Here is a 16,268-nt window from a genome sequence, read left to right on the forward strand (position 1 = left end):
TGGATTTGGATTTTACTGTCTGGCTACCAACATTCTTTAAAATATCGTATTTTGTGTGAAGAAGAGAAACTCATACAGGTTTGAAACAAACAACTTGAGGGTGTTTTCAGTTTTGGGTGAACTATCCCTTTAAGGTTTACTATTCTGAAACTTGATTGGTCTGACGCGTCTCCTTGACAACCGACGCTCCTTTCCAAATGTGGCGCGTAACGTCATAGTTCTATGAGCAGCTATATTGAGTGAAGATGGCGGAGGCTTCTGCTGCCCCACGACACCGGTTCTTCTGTCACTTCTGTAAAGGTGAAATCGACCCCAGACTACCGGTGAGTACACAGCAACACTTCATTAACGAGAGTTTATCTGCGTTTGGTGGTTTGCTCACCCCATATTAGCCTCAACGCAATCGAAGTTTTCCTTCTTTCATTTATAACTTATAAGTTCTAACATACAGTAACGTTACTGTATATATTTCTTATACATGCCGTGTTTGTATGAGTTCACGCGCATTAGTATAGAACTGTGGGAATGTCTTTCATGTTAGCTGCGGACTAAACGTTACAAGGAATTTGTGATGAGTGCCATGGTTGCAAGGTATTCGGTATCCAAGTTTGGGAGTTAGCCTTCTCTGATGCCAAATTTAGCACAGCCTCGATCGTCTGCAATCAAGCAGAAACTCATGCAGTCAGTGCATTTATTGGCATGATGATGTGAATGTAATATATCTTTTGGGTAAACAAGTGGAGACGCTATAATATTACCCAGACATACATTCATACAAGGGTCAGCTATATAATGAAGGTAGAAAAACTGAAAAGTTCAAATGTGTTCTCAGGACAAAGGTATTTTTCATAAATATCAGATGATCGGGGCAAGTTGTCACACGTCTTTTAAAGGCACACTATGCAGTATTTATACTTTTTTTTAATTCATTTTTTATACAAAACAAGACAATAATAAACAATGAACAATACACAATACAAAGGGTTACATTACATAAACATAAAAAATATTAAACTAGCTTTTAGAAACTAGAGTTTTTTGAGTACCTCAAAGAATTTAAATATATATCAAAATCTTTCTTAAATGAAAAAAGGAGGAGTTTTCTTTGAAAATTTGCACTTATGAATATAAAATTTGGCAAGAAAAAGTAGCAAGTTGAAAATAAATTTAACACGGTAAGGGTCTAGTTTCAGAGACTCACCAAAAAACAAAAAATTTTGGCTTATACAGAAGTTTAAAGATAGATAGCTTTTAACAAAATTTGAAAAGTCAACCCAAAAGATTAGTATTTATACCTTAAAGGTGCTCTAAGCGATGTTGGTTGACGTCACTTCTTGTTGACGTTCGAAGTATTGTCAAACAAAACGGAGGCTAGCTCGACCCTCCCTCCTCCTCATCCTGTCCCCTCCCCTTCCCTTCCGTGCTTCCTGAAACAGTCATGAACGAGTCGGAAGCTTTTCCGATGTAAATTCGGGACTTTGCACGTTCCTTCTCCTTTTCCCTCTTCTTTGCTATTTGTTCAAGAGAATTTAATTCTAACGTTAGTCGTTGTCTAGGACATCTCACCTCTAGCTAACTTCCCTCTTCATGCTTCTCCCTCCTCCACTCCCCACACCCTGTTCATGTGCACGCGAACTAACCCCCCAACCCCCACCCCCAAATCATTCTTGTTGGTTATTGGCTGGAACACTGTTTGTTATGTTTCTTGGTCCAGGCTGGGCCAGTTTGTTTTTTGTTGCCATTTGTGGAGCCTGGGCCACTTTTTTTTTTACAGTGTGTTCAGGGGACAGGCAGCTAGCGGATAGTGAGGAGATGTTTGCTGTATGTGACAAAAAAAATTGGCCTAAAAAACGCGTGACATCGCTTAGAGCACCTTTAATATAACAGTATTATAGGGGGACTCTAGGGGTCGCTGTTTGACAAAAAAACGTAAACTGCATAGTGTGCCTTTAAAACAATACAGTATTTGTTGATACAACACTACAGCACATGTTTGGTATTTCAGCACTGTCTTTATTTATTTATTTATTTCAGATTTGTTCTGTTTTAATTTATGACAACTTGCCTCATAGTCATTATTGTCAGCTATTGAGGTATGTTACACAAAAGGTTAATGTGTGTTCAATTAGCTGTATTTTTTTCATGGGCAATAACAATTGAAATGTTCTATACTTTTTGAAGTCAATACCATGGTAAAATAAATAAATCCACTCTCAGAATTATTCACTACAGTAAAAAGTGTGACAACTATTTTATTTTGACATTTTATTTTACACTAAATGTTAGATCGGGACAAGCTGTCCAGTGTTTTAATACAATACAGCATTTGCTGACCGCAACACTTGTAACTCCTATAACAGGCTGTTTAATGCAAGTTCCATTGAAGAAACTTGTCTAATAAAGTACTGTCAACTATTGGGGTATGTTGTCACAAAAGGTAAATGTGTGTTCAATGAATTGTATTTTTTTTCATGGGCAACAACAATGGGAATGTTCAATAGCTTTTTGTAGTAAAAACTACTGTAAAATAAACTAGAAAGTAAATTTTGTTGGGACAAATGTTTATGTTTGCTTGACAAAGCCTTGTTTGAAAGTTTTATAAACTTCCTAGCATATTTTATCATGTTGCTAGCATGTTTTATCATGTTGCATGTCTTAGCATGTGTCTAGCATGTTTTAGCTCATTGGTAACATTTTTTATTTAGTTGCTAGCATGATTTTGCATTTTGCTAACGTTTCTAGAATGTTTTAACATGTTTCTAACATGATTTAACTTGTTGCCAGCATGTTTTAGGCTAACATTATTTTACAATTTGCTAGCGTGATCCCATTCCTATCATGTTTTAGCCAAGCAGCAACCTTCCTGTCTCGAATCCAACACGGAAGTGACTAAAACTGCAATTCATCGACTGGCCACTAGAGACAGGCTCCAAAAGAGAGTCAATCCCAAAAGAGAGTCAATCCCCATGTTAATGTGCCCAACTTTACAGCAGAATAGTTTTTTACACCCTGGTTCAAAAAGTGTTTTTTGTCTATATAGCTAATTTTCCCTTTCTTGACACCTTAGGGGGGTGCATTTTTTTTATAACTCATCCGTTTAAATTATATTAAGCCTCTTAATTATATAAAGTTCTGCATAATTAAGGGCATGGCCACTTGAGTGACTGGTGGATTGCTGCTGCGTCACTACTAGCCGTTTGTCTGCTGTCTGTTAGCTGTCACTTCACCTTAGCTAATCCCGCCTCTTTGCCCATTTTTGGTTATCCGGGAGTGACGTGCTGCCAACATGGTGACGGCCGGCTCCTCCCACTTTGTGATTAAAAAATGCTCTTCAGAAACCTACGGGTGATACCACGGACACTACGTCCCTATTTTTTTTTTTACAGTCTATGGTTTTAGAGCATTGCTAGAATCATTTAACACGTTGCTAGCATGATCCTAGCATGTTTTAGGACTTTGCTAACATGTCTCTAGAATGTTTTAGCATTTTTCTAACATGATTTAACATGTTGCTAATATGTTCTAACATAATTTTACATTTTGCTAGCATGATCTTAGCATGGTTTAACCCGTTGCTAGGATGATTTAGGACGTTGCTAACATGATCCTAGCATTTTGCAGCATGATCCTTGCATTGTTTTAGCATTTTAATAACATGATTTTATGATTCTAACATGTTTTAACATGTTGCTAGCATTAGTTTTTACATGTATTATTACACTTTGTTTAAGTGAATCACGCAACCCGATTTACTAAGGATTGCGCTAGTCAGTTTACTGGTATTTGCACTATTATTTAACACCCCAAAAAAGCATGTCTTAAACCAGACACTAATTTGCACTGCTCTTGGTAGATTGCATTGGGCATTATGGAAATGATCCGGCTGTGTTTGTGTTCTTCAATGTGCTCGTTGTCAGTAAATCACCTGCAGAACTTTCCCCTTCCATCGGTGCTTTTATGGGATTGCACTTTCATGCTAATTGCCCTGTTTAGTAACCTAAAAGTCAACATCTGAATTCAGAAGCAATTTGTTTGGAACTGATGTAGATAATAAATTACCTTTGAACAGGAATATGTTTGTCCCAAATGTGAATCTGGCTTCATTGAAGAGGTGTCAGAGAACTCCAGGTGAGTTTCGCATTTATGCCACCATGTAAAAATAAAGATTGAATTGGTTTTCATTATTGTTATTGCATGTATCTCTGTTTATTATACTTAAAATATCCTGTTTATGTCTAATAGGAATGATTTGTCTTTTGATGTTTGTCATTTTCTCATTTTATTAGTCTTCTTCAGAGTCTTGATGGCAGTGATGGGGCTGCCAGTGATGACATGGCCTCACAGTTTGCGGAGGTATAATACTATGCAATTTTATCTATCTATATATATATATATATATATATATATTCCCTCCTTTGACTCAGAATGACTTTGCTGGTGCAGAGGAAATAATCATAGTTTTGAATCAGTCATAGTTTTGCTTCTCTATGAGTCTTTTGTCTTTTCCTTTGATTAGCTGTGGCAGCTGCTCTTCATGGAACGTTCTGCGCTCCTATCCGACCCCGCGGTCACAGACGCGCCCCGCAGTCGCTCTGGGGTCGAGGCAGCAGTTGGTGATCCTGCCTCTGGGACTGCGGGACCTGTAGCTTTAGAGGAGTCTTTGTCAGACTGCACAGAGCCTGCGGTTCACCCTCAACAGAACAGCCAGGAGCGAAACTCTACACTGGATCAGGGACAGGCTGTGGAGGGGTGTGTAGAGACACTTGTTACAGCTGCTGTCTTCTAGGAGTTCTACAAGACGCAATATATAATGATCTGTATATGGTCAAGATTAGCATTCAGTTTGAACATGCAAATGTTTTATACATAAATATAATCGTTTTTTTTCTTTTGCACAGAGAGGATCTGTTGATTTGCACAGTTGCAACATTCATAATATATTTAGTATATCCATGTTTCTTTTACTTGGCTCTGGGATTTGACTTGACTAATCTACAATATTCTTTACTAATTAAATGCATCATGTTTTAACCTGCATATACAAAAAAATATTTTAAATCAATCTAGTTTTTAGTACCTTGGCTATTTTTAACACCTATCTGATGCAAAATGAATCTAAAATATAAACACACACTCTCTCTCTCTCTCTCTCTCTCTCTCTCTCTCTCTCTCTCTCTGTCTCTCTCTCTCTCTCTCTCTCTCTCTCTCTCTCTCTCTCTCTCTCTCTCTCTCTCTCTCTCTCTCTCTCTCTCTCTCTCTCTCTCTCTCTCTCTCAAGAGGAACTTAAATACACCGGCTAGTGATGAACAGAATACAAACAGGTGTGATCGGTAATGAATGTCCATGGTAACATTGTGGCGGGAAAAAAGAACAAAGGGAAACATGTGACTGAAGAGAAACAAACTAAAAGTCCTTAAAAACGAAACTAAACATTGTGACAACAACATTGTTGATAGTTAAGAATCGTTTCTTAAGCACCAAATCAGTATATTAGAATGATTTCTGAAGATGAAAATTCACCCTTGCCATCACAGGAATAAATCACATTTTAAAATATATTAAAATAGATAAAAAAAGAAGAAAAAAATATATTAGTGTATAGAAAGTTCCATGATTTCCCCATGACACTTTTTCCCCATGACACAATTTCCATGACTTTTCTAGGCCAGAAATCATAATTTATAAAACGTATATATATATATTTCCAAGTTTTCAATGGTGGGAAAATCTGATTAATAAGAATTTCTTCATTTATCTAGAACCCTACAACGACTGGAATTTTTTTCAATTATTATGAAGACTGATATTCTGATATTACAAACGTGAACTCCTTCTTTTTAAATGCAACAAAACTTGTTTCTTTAAGGATTGTCCAGCAGTTCTTGGCTGGTCTGTTTTCCAATTCTGACAGTGCAGGTTCCCAACCCTCCTCATGGTATGTTTTTGTGGTTTACCGTGATTCTGTTAAGTGGAATATGTTCCTGAAATAACATTCCTGTAAATCAATCAATTCATCAGATTTCAGGTGTGGCTGGGCTTAAACAATATTCTTATCAACCCATCACCTTTTGTTTGTTTGACAGGACTGTTGTTCCAGGACCAACAAAAGATATTCATGGTCCCCATTGTCCTATAAATTCATTCATTACTATATGTGAAGACAATATCTACAGATCTATCCAATGTTTTATCAATAACCTGTTTCTCAGGTCTAGCATGCTACACTCTAACCCTGAAGATTATGCTTGGGGACAAGGAGGTTTAGATGTGGTCATCACACAGGTTAGTCACACCGTCATCTAATGATGTGACTCATCATGTCCTCAACCTTTTTGCACTTAGCCTCATTAGTCTTCGCAGTATTTTGCCTGTTGCCACTTAAATTTGTACCCAAGCTAAAGTCGAGAAGACTTTTTATTTTGTTGTACCAAAATTAAAGAAACATTCGAAATATCTTGTTTTTTCCAGTTGCTTGGTCAGTCTGAAAACACCGGCCCCCCTCCTGCCGAGAAGGAGATGATCTCATCTCTCCCCACTGTTAGCATCTCCTCCGAACAGGCTGGTAAGTTCCCATAATCCTCTGAGTCACCATGCACACTTCATTTTAAGTGCTGTAAAGCAAAACAGGGCTGTTCACATACTTCTGGTCACCTCCAAGAAGCGTTTTTCTTGCTTTTCCTGGCAGTCTATTTTATTGAGTATGATAAATTTAAGAGGGTGAACTGGAAAGTGTTAAAACAAGACGAATCTCTACGATTCTGACAGCAGTGCATTGTGTATTTGCCATATTCATGTCAAATGTTTCCAGAGAATAACATTTTTCCCCTCAAATTATTGATTTGCTGAGCCACAAATCACTTTGTTCATTCAGTCGCAATTTGTTTTAAAGCGTCGCAGATAACCGGTAACGTTCTCAGAACTTTGGAACTTTCTGGCTAGGTTCTCTCAAAATTATAAGCAAACGCTCTTCCAGTAACATTAATAGAATGTTTGTTCAAAGTTATCTAGTCTTTAATAACGTTCTCAAAATTTTTGCACAAAAACGTTATTTAAACAACGTTCATCAAACTTTTTTTCTGAAATGTTTTACTTTGTCTAACATGTTCAGAGAACATTCAGAAATAACATTTTCATAACTTAATGGGAACATAAGTAACGGTTCTCATAATGTTTACATAATTATAAAATGGAATGTTCCTTTTACGTTTGAATAACCAAGAAAAAACATTTTTTAAACATTAAAAAAACCACTTTGAACATTCAAAGAACATTCAGAAAGAACGTTTTCATAACTTAAAGTGCCCCTATTATGCTATTTTAAAGGTTCCTAATTTTGTTTTGGAGGTTTACAATAGATCAAGTGCAAATAAACGTATCTACAATAGGTTTACTTCTATCCAAGGTCAAAAAACACTTTAATTTTCTCATAATATACATTGCACATCACCTAATTTCTCAAAGGTTCGTGCTGAAAACGGTTCATTTGAAGATTCAGTCTCTCTAAACCCCTTCTTACCACAAGCCTACTCTGCTCTGATTGGTCAGACGGCCCAGTCTCTCGTTATTGGTCTACCGCCTGACGACTCATTTCGGCAGTTCAGAATGTATTCTTTATTTTAGAAGACAATAACTTTATTTGTCATGCACTTTGATCTTTGAAACTTTGCAGACACTTTACATTTACAAACAGCTATATTTCACACTGCATGAAAGGTAATATTCGAAAAATCATAATGGGGCACTTTAATGGGAACGTACTGTACATATTTTTTGCAGCACTTGACAATTGCTTTCTCCGTTTTTCTGGTGTGTTCATCCATGCATATTTTTCCCCGTCTCTCTCACAGCATGCCGGCTGGAATGCCCTGTGTGTAGAGAGGAATACTCTGTAGGGGAATCTGTCCGACAGCTGCCCTGTCTGCACTACTTTCACAGCAACTGTATTGTGCCCTGGCTTCAACTGGTATGAGTCTCATAAAACGACCTTAGTGCTGGATCTTCTGTAATCAGACCCATGTTTACTAAACCGAAACATAAGCTTACTTTAGTGCTGCTTGCTTGTCGTAAATAGTGGTGGCCATGTGTAATCGTTGGTTATATTTGACTAACAAGCAAAAATGTTTGGAAGGACCTCTAGTGGTGGACATAGGAAAACCAACCTTACTCTAATGGACTAATAATCAAAGCCTGTAGATGTGGTCAGTCATGACGTAGACCAACCCGAAGTCTAATTCACCCTCGGGAATTTCCACTGGGTTTTTTAAAATGTCAGTTTTCGAATTTATGAGCACAATAAACATTGTGGTTAACATTACTTGAAGAGACTTGGTCATTTTTTCTTTACAACATTACACCAAGTCATACCACGAACATGAATTTTTGAGGTGACAGGTTTGAAATGTGCTCAGACGTTAATGATATTTGAAAACTGTAGGTCATGGAATACCGAATTATGTGCCTAAATAACCTATGCTACCGTTTAAAAGTTTGGGGTTGATTTTTGAGTCTCTAATGCTCACCAAGGCTACTTTTATTTGATCAAAAATTCAGCAAAACAGTACTATTGTGAAATAGTATTACAATTTAAAATAAATGTTTTCTATTTTAATATATTTTTAAAAATATTTTAAAAAATGTTTATTTCTGTAATGACAAATCTGAATTTTCAGCGTCATTACTCCAGTCTTCAGAAATCATTCTAATATGCTGATTTGTAGCCCAAGAAACATTTCTTATTATTATGTTAAAAACAGTTGCTCTGCTTAATATTTTTTTCAGGATTCATTGAAATACAAGAAATACATAGTTCAGTCATGAAACTTCTGAGCAGCTGATTGGTTCTCATAAAGGGTCATAATACCCTAAACCAAATTTTAACAGTCAATGTTACCATCCGTTAGTTTTGTTTGTAGGAGAAAACGGGTTAATTTGAAACTTTTTTGCGGTATTTTTAACTTCCGGGTTTAAATCCGTCTGCTTGTCAGCGTCGCAGGATGTGGTGTTTTCTTGTACTATATTAGATCGATGACTCATCTGTGCCTCTTAATTATTCATGTGCATTTATTTGTGCATTAAATTATAGCTGTCACAGGATATGTATGTATTTGTCTAATTTACGGTGAGCTCACAAAACCATATGTATGTTGTGTTGCGTGTAACGGTAAATCGCAGCGTGCATTTGTGGGAAGCTTTGATGCTTTTAATGAGAGCGTTGCTGTGTTGTCAGTCTCCTCTCTTCCACCTCCACTCAGCACTCAACCACGCCCACTTTTGTAGCATTTTTCAAAACAGTAGTGAGAACTGACTGCTTCTGAAACAGGGGGTTTCATGACACTTTAAAGCTGACCAAGTCAGTGTACCATGCCATGGGATTTTTTCTAGCCCTCCACCTTCCCCAGCACCACCTGCCTAGATCTGTAAGGGCTTCTCCCTACTTCCCTTTATAGCAGCTTGCATTCTATTCACTGTATTTATCTGCATGTTTCAGCAGTAGCCTTTACTCACGCAACAGCAGTAGCGTAGCAGATCTAGCCCTCCAAGACTAAGCCTATTTACTAGGGCTGGGAGAAAAAATCGATTCACCTAGCTATCGCGATTTTTCAAATTCAATTGCTTTTTTTTTTGTAGTTGCTTTTGTATGAGGTTGACAGAAGTTGTCCACTTTCTTTCCAACAGAGGATGAAATGTGTCACTATCTATAGCCGCGTTTCCATTACCCTTCAAAGTGCGCAAATTGAAATTGCGAATTGAAAATACGCCTAATGGAAACACGTCAATTTCGCAAAAACTCCCATTTATCGCAAAAAAGTTTTTACGCTTGCATGAGGAGGTTTTTCAGGCAATTCGAAAAAGAAATATTTCGCAAAACTGCAATGGAAACAGTTTTTGCGCATTTACAGGTCACCTGACTTAGAAGGCGCGGTGTGTTTGGACAGAATACGCGACAGAGTTCTTTATTAAATTCATAAAAGACAAAAGAATGACAGAAATACTGGATTCTAAACCTCAAAGAAATGTCACAATCAAGACCTCGGAGCAGAAATGAGTGAGAAAAACCCAGAAACACCTCATATGTGCCGCTCACAGTATAAGGGTCTTTCCTTGCCATTAATGCTTGGATAACACGCCTACGTTTCCTTCCATTAATAATAATAATGTCTAGTGTGGTACGTGGCTGTGATATATATAAACTTACCAACGTCCGTTGCCATGATTTTTGGAATGACTTATCGCGAGAGGAAAAAATTACATTTTAGTCGCATAACATCGGTTAATGGAAACGGCGTCATTTCACAATAGTTTTTTATCGATATTTAGAAAAAATCGCAAAAGTTTTGCGCGAATCATTAATGGAAACGCGGCTTATGAGTGTTGAGTGACGTAATATCCCAAGTGGACGAATGGAAGAGACGTGAGACTGAAAGCACTGAAAAGCCCTTGCACCAGCGCTACTCATATGCTGAGAGAGAGATAACACAATAGAGCTGCACGATTCATCTTTAAAAGACTGTGATCTCGATTCAAACACCCACGCGATCTTTCAATTCGTCTGTCTATTAAACTTTGACAAAATCATATCGGAACATTCAAAGCTGTTTTGGCGCTGCCGCTGACCCGGAGAGAGTTGTCATGAAACAGCTTCACAAACAGTCTTTTCAACCTCATAGTATCATTATTTCTGTGATGCAATAGTTAAAATTACCATAGAAGTACTTGGATAAAAGTTTAAAGTTCAAATATGAACACTGATGTCTACGATAGCGATCAAAATCAGCTTTTGATAGAAACTTGATGCTTAAAATAATGCATTAATCATTACATTGTTTTGCCACTAAGTGGCGACAAGTGACTGTTAAATTTTTTATTTGTTATTGAATCATTTATTCAAGGGAATGTTATGGAAGCTTGTTTCCGCCACTGAATAATAAATAAATAATGATAATTGCGACTTTTTATCTCACAATTCTGACTTTTTATCAAGATATATCAAGTCAGAATTGTGACTTATTTTCCTCAGAATTGCGAGATATGAAGTCAGAATTGTGAGAAATAAAGTCGCAATTCTGAGAAATAGTCGCAATCGCGAGATATAAAGTCGCAATTCTGAGAAATAAAGTCGCAATTGCGAGATGTAAAGTCGCAATTCTGAGAAATAAAGTCGCAATTGCGAGATATAAAGTCGCAATTCTGAGAAATAAAGTCGCAATTGCGTGTTATAAAGCCAGAATTGTGAGATATAAACTATTCTGAGGTAAAAAAAAAAAACACGCAATTGCGACTTTATTTCACGCAATTCTGACTATCTCGCAATTCTGACTTTATATCACGCAATTGCAACTTTATTTCACGCAATTCTGACTTTATATCTCACAATTCTGAGAAATAAAGTCAGAATTGCGAGATGTAAACTCGCAATTGTGAGATAAAAAGTCGCAATTATCTTTTAAAATGTTTTATTTTGTGGCGGAAACAAGCTTCCATAGAATGAAGTATTGTATGATGCCTCTGAAATAAAAGTCAGAAAGATGGGATGATTTGTTTTTGTAAAAATGACTCATCTTATACATCATGTACAGTCTGTATAAGTGTATGATTTAACTTTTCCCGATGGTCTAGTGTTAAAAAAAAATGGCAATATATTGCAATATCGAATCGCAATACTTGTAGAATCGCAATTCTTAAAAAAATCACAATACATATCGTATCGGCACCCAAGTATCGTGATAGTATCGAATTGGGAGATAGGTGTATCGTCCCAGCCCTACTATTTACATTTCATTCCATTCTGTTTAACTACGGTATATTCCGAGAGTTGTCATGATTGAACTGCATTTAATTTTTGAGATTTTTTTGTAATTTTTGATCAATTTAATGTGTCCTTGCTGAATAAAAGTACAATTTTCACACACAAAAAAATCATAGTGACCCCAATCTTTTGAACGATAGCTTATGAAAAAAATTAAACGAAAAAGAAATGACTCTTCTGTCCTCATTTTGTGCTGTTTTGTGTTAATAGCACGACACCTGCCCTGTCTGCCGGAAAAGTCTGGATGGTGAAGACTGGGGTTTCCAGCCACAGACAGGACCTCCTGGGGCAATCCCCTCACCAACGAATGTAGAGGAATGTAGCACCTTTGAGACTATTTAGCCTCCTTTTCCTTCCTTGATTAGTTTGATCAATCCAGGACAAAGAGAAGCACCATAGCCGTGTGCACCAGTGCTTCTTGGAGCCCCTGAAAAGACCTTCCAGTCAAGTGCCTTCCTATTTCGAGAGACATTTTAATCAGACAACCCTTTTTAAAACAATATCCTGTTTGATAAGCATCTATATCTGTTAATTTTGTTTGTATAATGTTTGTGAACTAAAATCCCACCAAGGATGTTTAAAGTCCAACCTGAGCAAACGCATTTCAACTTTGACTTCAGTTTTGATAATTCCAGGTTGGAATAAACACGGTCTCTTCGGTGGGCCCGCAGGACTGGAGCTCACAACCGCTGAGATAGATGATACAGATGTCTCAGGGGATACGGTTCAAGTTGCATATGCATATTTAATGGCATGGCACACTTTTACCCTATAGCTTCTTCAGGGCTCTCGTTTCAATAACTCACAAAGAAGTCAGCGCACAGTTCACTTTCCCTTACCTGTCAATGGATGACATCTGCTTCACGCATGCCTTCGCTCTTTTGAAGGTATAGAAACACAAAGATTTAGATACATGCTGAAGTTTTGCACTGTCAAACGTTTAGTCTGCTCTACATGTTTTGGGTTCATAGTTTACACTTCTGTTTTGTGGTTGTTGATTTACATTGCTACATATAGTTTTTTTTTTTTTTTTTTGAAGGTTTTGGGGTTTTTGTAGATAGATTTAAAAAAAAAAAAAAGTACTTAGTGGATGATATCCTGAAGCTGTTTGATGTTCCTCTGGGTGCTTTTGTCCTCATTCTCAGGGTTCCTTGACTTTCTGCTCCATATTTTGATATTGAGATACAGTCCCATTTATAAGAATGTTCACTTCACAATATGGCCTTTGCACCTTTTGAATGTCATTCAATTTCAAATGTGAACGTGAAATGTTTACAAGAAAAATAATGTTGCAATAAATAACTAGAAAAAGGCACATAACTTTTATAAGCCAACCTATTACATAACATATTGCACTCTCAAAGCAAATAAATAAAATAATTTATTACAATGAGTTTTGTGTGTTTTAGACAGTGTATGAACTATATGGGGTTTTCAACTGTTGATAGAGTTCATGCTGGTTGATGGCTGATATATTATAAATAATTCATCCTAATGACGGAAAAACAATGTGTTAACATTTATTTTAGCCTAGTATCGGATTGAAGACTCATTATAGAATTATGATTAATAAACCAATCATAATTCAGCTTTGCCATCACAGGAAAGAAATGACAATTTAGAAATAGAAAACATTTTAAATTGTAATAGTATTTCACAACATTGCTGTTTTTACTGTATTTTTATCAAATAAATGCAGCCTTGGTTAGCAAAAGAGACTTCTTTCAAAAACACGTGAACGGTAGTGTGTTTGCATGCTTTGAGAGGCAGATATGCTTTTCAAAATTGATCTGTCATTTAGATTTTGAATGAAGAGAAAGCTTCTGAACGTAGCTTCCTAATTAATTTCTGTTATTAATATTTGACACGTCCTCATGCCATGCAGTCAGTCAGATTAATTATCTCATTTGCAGCTTGAAAAATCCCACATCAAATTAGTTACAAAACAGCAACAGTTTCACTATGAATTTTGATTTCCATTTGTTTTACCAAGGCCATTTCTGCATGATTGGTAATGAGACATGTGACTATTCATATTTCTTCATGGAGCAATGTCCCTACAATGATAATCCCTTAAAAATTATAGACACTCAGGACTTGTTTAAATGCAGAATTGACCAGTAACTTAGATCAATGTAAAAAAATAACCATGTTTTGCGCAACTGTATATTTCACCATCCGCCTCCAAGATTGATTCAAAAGTTCAAAGGGAGTTTGTGTGGATGGAGTAAAAGGTCAAATAAAAAAGCAGGTTTCAGTGGTCATATTGTTGCTCTAATTATTGCAAATTATGCCCAGTTATGATGTTACCGAACACCCCACAGCTAATACCCACGAAAGTCTCAATATTTCTCTGTGGTTAAACACTGACATGACACAACAGGATCCAGAAATGGCTATAATTGATGCCCTTTTCGCAATAGGTGTTGGGATTTTTATAAATCTCAGTGGCTGCATCTGAAATTGCATGCTATAAAGGTGAAAAACAGTATGTGATGAAAGAAAAATGTCCAAATTCGCAGTATTCATAAAAGAGTAGGCAAAAAGTACCCAGATGACCTACTACTTCCAGCTAGATTCTGAAGTGTGCATACAATGGACACTTTTCTATCCTATAAGGCCACGGTAGAGGATTTATGAATGGCAGTGAAGCGACATAACTGATGCTAGTAGGTCACATGATAATGTCAACATGGTGTAGTAGCTACATCCAGATTACAATCATACTACAAACACTATATAGAACGTACTTTTTAGAGGTTGTGAAGTTATTACTTATTCAAAATAAGTACCTACTCAATAAAGTATGCGATTTTGGACGCAGCCCAAGACTCTTGAATTTATCAACTAAAAAGATTTGTTCAGTAGCCCTTTCTGTAGTACCTCCTTACGCCAGTAGGTGGCGCCAAGTCAGTGAGTGTTTTGTTGAGTCATTGAATAATTTACTGAACTGACTTGTTAAAAAGTTGTTTAACTTAAAGTCTTATTATTAATTAATTAGTCTTTAAACATCACTTGAATCACTTTCTAACAATGACAGCCAATCAAAACCCCCCTTACAACTTTGTTATGTTCTTGATGTGAACAAGAACAATTCGTTCCACTTTAAAGATTCGTTCAAAACAAACAACTATTAATTGCTGGTCTCCTAATGATGGATTCTGCTCACTTATCCTATTACACAACCCGCCTCACGGCGATTCCCACGGGAGTCTCGATATTTCACTGTGGGTAAACACTGCCACGAGCGTACAACACACGACCCTCTTTTTCAGGAGTCAATCGTTTTGTTATTCATTAAACGTGTAACTGCTCAACATTTTCATCCGAGCAAAACAAATATAGCCCGTATGTTGTTCAAATGTATGTAATTGAATATGCCCCGTACAATTGAGCAGGGAGAAAGTGTCGAACAGCCTTCTTCGACAACTGCCCTCGACTCCCCTCCCTTCTACCCGTCCCCCTCCTTTCCTCGCCTCCCCTCCCGCCCCGCTCTGACTGTGAGAATGCCCGTGGTGTACTGACAGAAACGATACGGGCTTAGCAGACATGGAGGCCCGATTAACGAGAGAGGCCCATTCCGACGCGTCTGAGCTCGACTAACGCTGACCCGGAGAGGGATTCGGGCGACACATCAGATTATCACGGGTAACAAGCGCCGCACACAAGACGGGGGAGAGGGTGAAGAATTTGAGGCAGAGATCCATTTCGGGTCCTCTGTTGATTCAACGCAGCAGCCGCCATTTTGTTGACAGTTCGTGTTTTTAATAACCCGTGCAAGGCTCATCCCGAAGAGGGTTAGATTTTTGTATTCTGCTTCTTTTGGTCCTCCCGAGGATGTTTATACGCAATTGTTGGATTTTTATTGACGACCGGGGCGATAAGGGAACACTTTACTAATCTGTAACACACCAACAGCGGCTGCTTCGTTACATTACTAGTGGTGTGGACGGATCGCGGGGGTTTAGCTAGCCATACCAGCAAATGTGCCTGACAGGACAGATCAGCCGTTTCATTAGAATGTGGGTTTAGTGGTACCAATTACCTGGTGTGAATTCACTCATTTTTGAGGTAGTAAACAACACAGAGACGTGAATTGAATGACCGTTGACGTTGTATACGTGGGGTTAGAGCCGCGATGAACTTACATTGCTCTGACATGTGTCTTAAAAAATGCAATGGCAGCAAGGTATTTTGACATCCCGTTGTAGTAAGAGTCGCAGTCTAATAACTTGCTAATGATGTTTTATACAGTCTAGTTTTTGACATATACAGTAGTGTGAGGTTAAGCTCAAGATATGCTCTTTGCTAACGAGCTATGCTAGCTAACGTTATATTAGGAGCATAAACCGTGACCAGTGCGCCTCACGTAGATAAATATCGTAATTTTTGCGGGGTGCCTAGACCTAAAGACTAGACGAATATTTTGTTATGCCATGCATTGGTTAGAATGTTCTCCCGA

General features: G+C 37.4%; 2 protein-coding genes across 3 annotated transcripts in view; both read left to right on the forward strand.

The window, feature by feature from the left end:
* Positions 1-199: 199 nt before the first annotated feature.
* On the forward strand, positions 200-14,070 carry rnf115b (ring finger protein 115b). 2 transcript variants are annotated; one of them, XM_081376108.1, is made up of 10 exons: positions 228-323; positions 2,361-2,437; positions 4,070-4,128; positions 4,287-4,353; positions 4,517-4,749; positions 5,867-5,935; positions 6,210-6,282; positions 6,469-6,562; positions 7,848-7,963; positions 12,017-14,070. In XM_081376108.1, the coding sequence occupies exons 2-10, from the start codon at positions 2,423-2,425 to the stop codon at positions 12,146-12,148; spliced, it is 858 nt and encodes a 285-aa protein (XP_081232234.1). In that variant the 5' UTR covers positions 228-323; positions 2,361-2,422; the 3' UTR covers positions 12,149-14,070. The 2 variants fall into 2 exon arrangements, with proteins under 2 accessions (XP_081232233.1, XP_081232234.1); XM_081376107.1 differs by lacking the exon at positions 2,361-2,437 and having other exon boundaries at positions 200-323.
* Positions 14,071-15,302: 1,232 nt separating this feature from the next.
* The window catches only part of ash1l (ash1 (absent, small, or homeotic)-like), a 31,677-nt gene continuing 30,711 nt past the window's right edge, over positions 15,303-16,268 (forward strand). Inside the window, exon 1 of the mRNA XM_081375979.1 lies at positions 15,303-15,454. The gene's annotated coding sequence lies outside the window, so the exon portion shown is untranslated. The remainder of the gene's footprint in view (positions 15,455-16,268) is intronic.

The sequence above is a fragment of the Scardinius erythrophthalmus genome (assembly GCF_964197995.2).
Source record: "Scardinius erythrophthalmus genome assembly, chromosome: 10".
Lineage (NCBI taxonomy): Eukaryota > Metazoa > Chordata > Actinopteri > Cypriniformes > Leuciscidae > Scardinius > Scardinius erythrophthalmus.